General features: G+C 34.9%; 1 protein-coding gene across 1 annotated transcript; it reads right to left on the bottom strand.

Annotated features, from left to right (window-relative positions):
• Positions 1 to 330: 330 nt before the first annotated feature.
• On the bottom strand, positions 331 to 9,793 carry LOC117316348 (keratin-associated protein 5-1-like). The gene is made up of 11 exons (XM_033870888.1): positions 9,724 to 9,793; positions 6,417 to 6,524; positions 5,964 to 6,065; positions 4,864 to 4,977; positions 4,072 to 4,179; positions 3,698 to 3,823; positions 2,252 to 2,335; positions 1,961 to 2,068; positions 1,644 to 1,760; positions 1,300 to 1,404; positions 331 to 975 (listed from the first exon to the last, which is right to left on the bottom strand). Exons 1-10 carry the CDS (start codon positions 9,791 to 9,793, stop codon positions 1,304 to 1,306), a joined length of 1,038 nt encoding a protein of 345 aa, XP_033726779.1. The 3' UTR covers positions 331 to 975; positions 1,300 to 1,303.
• Positions 9,794 to 10,612: the final 819 nt, after the last annotated feature.

The following is a 10,612-nucleotide window of genomic DNA, read 5'->3' as shown; positions in this document are numbered from 1 at the left end:
ATTATTAATGAATTGTTCATTAAATTCATCGCACGGTGCGTTGTGGACAGTCTGTCTGTGTTTGTTGTTCATTGCCACCTGGACGGTGGCCTACGGGAGAACAACTATTTCACCTTTCAGACAGTGACATCTCTCGTTCCTCTTTGAGCTCCGTCTAAGTCAACATGTACTCAATTCAAAAAATGTTCAATTTCCCGACCAGATCATTAAACATTAACGTAAATAAATAAACAAAACGTATTTGTATTAAGATATTTATTTCAGAACGTACAACAAATTTGATATTTAAACTCGAAATTGAGTAAAAATAAGAATGAGCGTTTCTTCTTAAACTTTGTTAACAGCAGAAGTCGCATGCACCATTCGTAAGTAACATAGATAAATAAACAATAACTCATTTACAAACTTTTGTATTGTGACAAGCTCCAACAGGACAAGGCGGTGGAAGATGTTACTAGTTCACATATATTTCCTTTATATTCTCTATATATTTATAGATAATACTGGATATATATTCAAACCGTCAAGTTTAAGATTAAAAATAAGACTGGGCGTTTCTCCTTAAACTTAAACTCTGTCGACAGCTGAAGTCACATACATATTTTTTTTTTTTTTTTTTTAAAGTTTTTTTGAAAAAATAATTCGTAACTAATATAGATAATAATGAACAATAACGTATTTACACACTCGTATTGCTGACAAGCTCCAACAGGACAATGCGATGATTGGATAACGAGTCTACTAGCTGGCTATCACATGATAATCAAATTTGATAGAATGTTTACAATTACTACTCAAAGTCCTTGGATAACGAATAATAAACAAAAACGTCTCTGTAAATGCCCACGAACATCCGGAAAACGGTGGGTCCAAAGGTCTCCCATGGCGTCATCGATTACTGCTTACAAGTGCAGCCAGCACCATATTTGAAGATGGTGCTTGATCCAGTCCAGCCAACACCACAGGTACATGTCTCTGTAATTCGAGAATTGTTTTATTAATATTATTTCACAGTGTCTAACATAAACCAAAACACCAAACCTAGTGATCATAGTTAACATTCTGGTGGAAGACATTAACATTATTATACTCTCTTTGTCTTTTATCACAATAGTACAAATATTGTCCAAGTTCATATTCACCGTCTTGTTTGTGTTAAACCTTAGCTTCAGCAATAAAAAAAATATCTAGTGTTGCTCACTACAAAAGGTGACTTTCTTTTGATCATGAATACTTTTGAAAATTCCTATCGGTTCTAAAATAACATCTATTTTTATTTAAAACATAATTGATAATTACCTGATTAACAGTTGCACCCGCATCTTGGACATGCGCATTTGCTGTTGCAATGGCAGGCACTCATTCCGCAACATTGCCCTGACACACAGCCCACGAAGTTGGCGCCTGTAACAGTAAGGATATAATGAAAATCAGCATCCCACACATACTAACGATATAAAGTCTTAGCTTCAGCACGAGAGTTCCCATACGATGATCACATGGGGTAGCAATAAACGAATAAAACTGTTTCCATGCCAACACCTCTTGTTGATGCCAGGGAAAAGTAGAGCGGCTCATTCATTATGCAACTTGTCACCAAGTAAAATTACGACGACAGAAATAAACATGATCGGTATTATTACCTCCGCATTTGCAGCCACCCTTACAGCAATGACACTTGCATGCGTCACAGCACTTGCAGCCAAATCTACACTCCCGTCCAATCCGACAAACTCCATGAAGGCAGCTCGCTCTCCTAACTGTATGAAAATTAAAAAATGCAATATCAACTAATATTTTGCTTTACAATATCACAGTCCGAAACGTTTGCCAGGGAGCTGAAATTAACATGCTTCTATTTTAATGATTTAGAATCCAAGTGACTCAACTACACGGTTATAATTACATTTATCAAACAACCATCAATCTGATATTCAAACTTATTATCATCACAACTTACCAAAGCATCCACAGTTGACCTTACATCCGGGACATCTAAAGTTGTTGGTACAACATCCGGCGCCAGTGCAGCCACACCTAACCCCATGGCACTTGACACAGACCACGGCTATAGGGAACATAAAACAAGTCATACTTGTGATTCCTCGTAAATTGATTAAATTGTATAATTTAGATTAGACTTAAATTTCATATGCGGGAAAAAACTATCAAATAAATGTTTATCACATTACCCACATGTTCGCAGTGTTCTTTTAAAAATACTGACGACTTGAAGCAGTTTGAGACTTACCAGCAGAATTGCACCTATGACGACAGGCGCTAGTTCCAAAGCATTTTCCTGACTGGCAGTTCATGGAGCACGCAACTTTGGCGACTTACAAATAGAGGACGAATACGTAATTAGAGGACGAATACGTAATTAGAGGACGAATACGTAATTAGCAAATGGTAGAGAAATGGTAGAGATATACCACAGGCGCTTGCATAGAAAATGTGATTTTCAAAATGTTTTGATATAGCAGTGGTGTGTGTACTTTCCACAGTAAACATACCACTGCCTTATATACATACAGTGTATAAAAAAAATCAAAATTCAATTTTCTATGCAAGCGCCTTTGAGATATACCGCTCTCATAAGTATGTTGTGGTGTCATAAAATGTTAATTAAACTAAGAATGGGTGTTTCTCTGAAGGCAGCATACGATTAAGTACAATTTGATCGCATTAAAAAAAAATCAAATATCTACACAACTACCCATATTATCAGGCATTACTGCAATGAACGGAGGGAACGACTAATAGAATCTTTCACACCCTTGGGGGTGAGACAGGGGAATCTCAACCCGAGGGGAAGATTTTTAAGTTGCCAAACACGAGGCTTGCCGAGTGTCTCACTTCCATGGGGGTGAATGATTATTTTTCCCTTACCCTGTTTACCCTCTTATGTGTCTAATATTAACGTTACATCAATGCAAGGAAATGTTGACGTGACGTGATTGAATTGTTGACGTGACGTCATTGTACTGTTGCCGTGACGTCATGGTATTGTTGACGTGACTAAATACAATTATTGAGAGCGTGAGAAGAGCACGTGTAGCTTGTCTTTTCCCTAGGGCGAGATTAATAGCATCTATCATAGGCTTGTTCCGTGGACAGATATCTCAACCCGAGTGTAAGTGTTTGGCCACTCAGCACGAGGCCTGCCGAGTGCTGGCCATCCAAACTCTTACACGAGAGTTGAGATATCCTTGTTCGCGGAACAGACCCATGATTGATTATTTTTCTCACATACTTGCAACCAAACGTAAGTTTTTATGAAAGTTTTTCATCTCGCCGTCTTCAATGTTCCTTGGAATGTGCGTCAAAATTTATGACGTCATCGTTTACGACTTGGTTCTTCAACGTAAAATGATGACGTTATGTTATTGTGAGCAGCGTCATATAGCGCGTGCCGGCTGTCTTTACCCACCCTGTGTAAGCGCCGGATAACCCTGTGAAGTATGGGAGAAAAGAAAATCTCACCCCGGTAAAACTGGGGATATCCCTGTCCAGGGTAAGAGAATAAACTATCTAGACCATCAACGTTTTAAACTCGACTGTTAAATACCAAAAACACAAGCTGCATTGATAAGATTGCCATCATATGAAGCTACATGATGACAACCCCTATTATTTATGTACTCTTTTGACCGTCCGATGAGAAGTATCTGATCAAATAGTTTTAAACACGACTTACGTCCACTTTTACATCCGTCCTTGCAGACAATGCACGTGCATCCGTCACTGCATGTACAGGAGTCTCCACATTTGCAAGCGAGTCCGACCTGACACTTTCCATCAGGGCAGGATACACCTTTCGCCGCTGAAGTGGAAATATGATTGGACATTTTTAACTTCACAGTATTAAACTCGACTCAGATAGGAAGTGGTGGTAGGCGTGTTACATCATCCTTGCAGAACCATATATTCGTTTTGACATGAAAAAGTGAAAAAAGAACATTTGCTATGTGAAAAGCTGTAAAGACTAATTAATCTAATCATTTCATATAACCTCCAGTTTTCTTTTTAAAAGTTTAGAGTAACATTGATTCAAATTGTGCAAAAACTTACAAAAGCATCCACGGTTGACCTTACATCCGGGACATCTACAGCTGTTGGTACAGCAGCTGGCACCAGTACAGCCACACTTACCCCCGGTACACTTGGGGCAGTACATAGCTGATAATAAAGTTAAATATGACATCAATAACTTTCAATATCTCAAATATCGCCGGCATCAATAATTTAAAACTGGTGTAAATACGTAATAAATCCTGTCCTTGGTGATACTTCTGATAACATTTACTCTATAGAATATTCTAAAGAAATAATGACATCGAAACTACTACGAACTACTAGGTTTTGGATTTTGTAATTTGATCAGTTCATTTAGTAAACCGTATATTATATCATTTTTGTCATCATCCCTGTTACTGTAACTATACCTTGTAATACACTGTATATATGTTGGAAGAAGGCGTGGATAAGTTGTTGTAACTTGTGCCTAATCCCGTGTCTATGTTTTGATAATAAATATGTTTAAACTTCTCTGAACAAAAATCAAATGGTAATAATAAAATGTCCGAAAAATGTCAATTAGATCCGATAAAACTTGCGACGACATAATAGCCCCCATCTTACTGCTACATGTACGTATAGTATAGGAAAGATATCGCAAACCGTTTACATACAAAAGTACTAATAATAAAAAAAATCTGATTTAGAAGGATTATAAATATGGCTATAACAAATTATTTTATAATGATACACTATACTGAATATGTAGGGGAATCATCGTCGTCAATATTCAACTCAAATTAGCCCGTTGCAGAAAATTTCCGAAAAATAATTTATAGAACTTACCTGAAGTGCACTTGGACTTGCACTTCGGGCATGAGCACTTGCCGTTGCACCGGCAGTCGCTGGTTCCGCAAAATTTCCCAGACATGAATTCGTTGGAGCAAACAAAGTTGAAACCTAGTAAATAAGAGATAAGAACAAACGTCAGCTCGAGATCTGGGATTACGTATATTATATACTTTCTCTAACTCGGCAGGTTGCGTATCCCTACCAACAATCAAACAATTAGCGAAAAATAAAATAAACAAGATCTGTTTGAGGACAGCATCACGTCTCACAAATGCTTGTCAATAAATAATTAAAATATATTAATTGGTATGGTCAGAGACCTATGTTAATTTTCAAAACCATACCAATTTATACATGTATATATATATGTAAATTATTTATTGACAAACATTCGGGAGACAAGCTATGCTGTTGCAGATTGAATAAATATATTAAATAATTGTTTTTGGACCTATACATCCTAATGAGAGTTGTCTCCTCTGAAAAATGTGGAACCGTATAATTGTCTAATGTGAGCATTTTCACATTGTTTTTTTTTCAGTTTCACTCCAAGAAGGGATAGTGTAACTCCAGAGTTTACCAAATGCCAGCACCCTAGTACAATTATAAAGTGATGTGGCTTCCATTCATGTACGTGTAGAAGCGAGAGAAAACACTGGCCAGTCATTCGTCACGGCACAGTGAACTAATCACCCATGCATACCCGATACTAAATGAATCAATAGGGACTAAAGAAAATCGTAGCACAGGTAAACGTTCTTTATTTCACACCCGATTACATTTCACACCCCAGCGGGTAAGACAATTGGGGAACTGGAAAAGTCCCGAGTATTCCGAGTGAAACTTATTGAGAATTCCGAACGGGATTTTCCTATTTACAAAAGAGGAAAAGGCATTTCTTAAAAATAATTTATGGCGAATTTAAAACGGGGCGAATATGTTTTGTGTTACTCAGGATCGAAAATAACCTGGGGCGAAAATTACCAGGTATACATTTTGTTTTACTTGTACATGTACAACTGTATATAGCGTGTGGAAGCTCTGACTATAAAAATAAATATCAAAAATAACTGCACATTTGCATCCGGCCTTACATTTCGGGCACTGACATCCGTCACTGCACTTACAGGAGTCGCCACACTCACACTCCTGTCCAACCTTACAGAATCCTTCGGGACAGAAAGCACCCTTTCCCGCTGTAATTAGAACTCGTATTAAAGCACGGTGATTTTTTTTAAAATAGATCCAAGTACAACAAGAATGTATTAATAAAGGTTATCTGCTCTTTGCCACAAAAAAGGCCGAAGATTGAAATATACTGTAAAAAAAAAATCTTAAATATTTCATAGAAAGCTATACATGCTTAAATAATATATTGAGCAATTGTGCTAATATATTTATATATAAATTGATTTCTCGATAAGACTAATGATATAACGATATTCTCTGTAGTAAACAGTTCTGTGTTTTCACATGTAATACATAGTTGACATAATGTATAATAAACAATGGATGAAAAATGTATTTCTTATAATTTGATAACTTACAGAAGCTTGCGCGGTTGTCCTTACATACGGAGCACCTGCAATCGGAGCTGCAGCAGTCTTCAACAGTACAACTGCATTTCCCTCCATGACACTTGTCACAGAAAATAGCTGTGGACAAGATTAAGACCAATACAGTTCGTTCCAAAATATCAACATAATAATTTCTGTCTTCTGCTAATTTCATAGATTTCTAGATCTTTTTGACCTTTCTTCAAAATTCTTTACAGAAGTTCCCCGAGATTATGATCAATAGGCGGATGATCAAAGACTGATCAAAAATTTTATTCAATTGTTCAAAATTCGCTCTTTGAACCACCAGTGTCCCTTTGAAGCATTCAACGCTTATTCATATATATCCATAAATCAATTTTAAATATCCATAAATCAATTTTAAATATCCATAAATCAATTTTAAATATCCATAAATCAATTCTAAATATCCATAAATAAATTCTAAATATCCATAAATAAATTCTAAATATCCATAAATAAATTCTAAATATCCATAAATCAATTCTAAATATCCATAAATCAATTTTAAATATCCATAAATCAATTCTAAATATCCATAAATAAATTCTAAATATCCATAAATAAATTCTAAATATCCATAAATCAATTTTAAATATCCATAAATCAATTCTAAATATCCATAAATCAATTCTAAATATCCATAAATCAATTTTAAATATCCATAAATCAATTTTAAATATCCATAAATCAATTCTAAATATCCATAAATAAATTCTAAATATCCATAAATCAATTCTAAATATCCATAAATCAATTTTAAATATCCATAAATCAATTCTAAATATCCATAAATCAATTCTAAATATCCATAAATCGAATTATGGCTATCCATAAATCGAATTATGGCTATCCATAAATCCGAATTATGGCTATCCATAAATCCTAATTATGGATATCTATAACTTGGCATAGCCAGACAAAATTGTGTTCAATATGTCTATAAAGGGGTCATTAACTGGATATAGAAATAAGCTATAGGCTTATGTTAATCCACTTCCTTCAATTAGCATTTACAACATTGATATGGATGAAAATAGAAATAAATTGAATAAGAAAAACCTTCTAATCAGATATAAAATCTTACTTTCATCCATTGATAATTAATCCTGCATTATTTCATTTCATGACGTACAATAAATAATTTTAGCATGCATGTATTTCTATTTTCTTAACGAAAGAATGTCTTTTAAACGGTAATGCTATTCTTTGGAACTCTATGTAAATCCCATTATAAGTGAGAAACAAAACATTTTTGAGTCTTTGAAATGATTTTAGCTAGAAGATACTGATTAGAACCAGTTCTTAATGTAATAAATGTCCATATAGACAGGTAATCAGCAAATCAAAAAGGATTATGTAGTTTGTTAATTTCTTTTAATTTGCAAGAATGTATATACATTATAATTTGGACGAGATGAAGATGTTTATGTAGCCTTCTTAGACAGCAATAAAGCATTTGATACTGTATGGCGTGCTGGTTTATTGTACAAACCTAAGGATATCGGTATTACTTCAAATTCATGGCATATTCTAAAAGCAATATCTATAGATAACATGCAGTGTCGTATTTACTGGTTTCAATTCTCCGTATGGAGAAAGGGATTAAGAGCGAGTGCGCTGTCTGCTAAAATGTACATTGTATCCATAAATAGTTTATTAGATAGCATTGAAAAATATGGAAATGATGCACTTATTGTCGATTTAGGAATTAATAAACCAACACAAGCTTATGATATGTATCTGCTTAGTACACATCGCAAAAGCTTACAGAATATACTCGAGATACGGTTTGTGAACTGTATAGTAAACTGTGGCGCTTCACTTTTTTTCTGCAGTAAAATGTAAAATAATCTGTTTTCCGAGAAAAAAGAAACGCAATATTATAGCCCGAGTTTCCTCTGGCCCCGACACCATGTCTGGTGTAGGGTCTCTGGCCCAGACACCATGTCTGGTGTAGGGTCTCTGGCCCCGACACCATGTCTGGTGTAGGGTCCCTACATGCACCAGACATAGTGTCAGGGCCAGAGGAAACTCGGGCTTTAGTAATATTGATGCGAATTTGTATCTTTACGAGCCTCTTCTCCCATTGGTTAAGGATACAACACATGTTGGTATGATGTTAAACTATGATTTTGATAGTAATGAACATCATATAGATAAATAAAAGTATACACTTCGGCACTTTATGGGTATGAATTGTGGTGTCTTCCAAAAAGTTTAATTTCAATGCTAGAAAGATCACGGCGTTTTATTTATAAAATATTCAAGGGTTTCATGAAAGAACTCGTAAAAGTTTATTTGAATTTTAATAAAATAATTTGTTTTATCATTTATCTGAAATATTATGGTCATAAATGCATATAGTTACCTCCCCTGAACTGTAGAGATTACTGCGCTGTCTGTACATTATCGGAGCAAAACGATGTTAAATGCCTCGAAGAACATACATCTGGTAAAATGTAAGTTAACCGTTTGTGTATTTTTTCTCTCTTTACCTCGGCCTCATGATCACCATAGTCATTACTACTGGGCCCTTAGAAGGTGGAATTTATCTGGTCAGACAGATGTATTACAAATAATGAAATAAAAAATTCCTTTATCTGTTCTCCGATCGTATTTCTGTGTACGTGATACGTCACATTTTCGGTTCAAAAAAAAAAAAGGTCATAATTTATGTATATCTACAAAACTACTCTGATATAAGTACAATTACGACAGGTAGATTATACTACGAATTCTATATACGATCCATTGCTGTCAAATAGAGAGGACATGAAATTTCATAAATCTAATATTTCTTTCTAGGTGCACTTAAAGTGCCTTTCATACAATATGTATATTACGGATTTATAATCTAGATTAAAACTACCGAAACTAAAAAACACAAATCGACAGTCATAAACTAACTTAGGGCAAATGTGTTGCAAATAAACTGGTTTGGGTTTATGGTTTAAACCTGGTTTTCAAAACGGTTTGTAAACTAACTTGTTTGCTCTTGAGAAACAAATGCAAAATTCCAGTTTTAATATGGTGTCTTTGGGAGAAAAAGCTTCAGAGCAGTATTTAAAACGTTAATACCTCCTGAACGCACAAAAATCCCCCGAATCCCAAATTATGTTGAAGACATACTTCCACAATTCAATGACAGGGAAACGCATGCAGTTCTAGCAGACTTTCTTTCAAACACAAGGGAAAAACTGTCATACCAATGGGAAAACAATTATTATTATTTATAATTTATATTTTATTTGTCCAGTCATATGACACTACAAGCCATAGCTGGCAAGTTTGGAGCACGTAGCGCACTTCAAGAGCACATTCTGCATGTTGACAACATTCGCCATCTTGTTTTCAGATACGAAACCTTCCAAACCACAACCGGTGGTGGTTTGAATGGTTTAATAAACTAGTTTAGGTTTATCAGAAACAAATGAATGAACCGGTTTCAGTTTAAATGTGGTTTGAAACTGGTTTACTCAACAAATGGAAAGTTTACAGAACCGGTTGAAACTAAAACTGGTTTTAGGAGAACAAATTCGCTCTTATATTTAAAAATTAGTTATGGATATGAAAGGAATTACGAATATGCATAAATAGTGACTTTTTTCCACTTTGGCTTGCCATAGATTTAGATCTAGTTTAAAATAACACAAACATAAAAGTTAAATTCAGACATTTTAGTTGATGAACATGTAACACGTGACAAAATTGATTGCTCATAATCAGAAACATATATAGCAAATACATTACTGTACATGTTTCTGCTCATAATGTTTTTTTCAGAATTCAGTTATTTCCGTTTTGATGCTTATATAAATAAATTTAAGCGACAAACCTCCAGTCTCGGCCATAATGACGTCCATGTAGTATAGTATCTTGCAATCTTCCTGAAACGGCTGATTAATCGAGTCTTCAGCGTATAGCCTGCAGTCGAAGGTTTACTACTCCTTTTATACGAAATGATAAAAGACGTGTGCAAATTTCCATCGTGTAAATTCTATTCTCATGATTATATCGTGGTGTGGGGATTGTGCAAAACTTACATGTTATTGGAAGGCCGAAATAAAAGAAAATTAGGTTCGTGTGCAAAGTATGTAAACGACGGGTGAGCGATTTTTAACACATCTACGTGTTTTCACAGGTACTTGGGGTGAGGTACTAAA

This window comes from Pecten maximus, chromosome 18 (genome assembly GCF_902652985.1).
Source record: "Pecten maximus chromosome 18, xPecMax1.1, whole genome shotgun sequence".
NCBI lineage: Eukaryota > Metazoa > Mollusca > Bivalvia > Pectinida > Pectinidae > Pecten > Pecten maximus.
Note: the sequence above shows the minus strand (reverse complement) of the source record. Positions and strands in the feature narration are given on the sequence as shown.

Bases quoted from the DNA above. Each gene is read 5' to 3' on its own strand.
- LOC117316348 (XM_033870888.1), bottom strand. From the start codon at position 9,793: ATGGCGAATGTTGTCAACATGCAGAATGTGCTCTTGAAGTGCGCTACG. The intron at 4,180-4,863 runs GTAAGTTCTATA...CTTTATTATCAG, and splicing joins CAAGTCCAAGTGCACTTCAG to CTATGTACTGCCCCAAGTGT. The intron at 2,069-2,251 runs GTAAGTCTCAAA...TGTTCCCTATAG, and splicing joins TCATAGGTGCAATTCTGCTG to CCGTGGTCTGTGTCAAGTGC.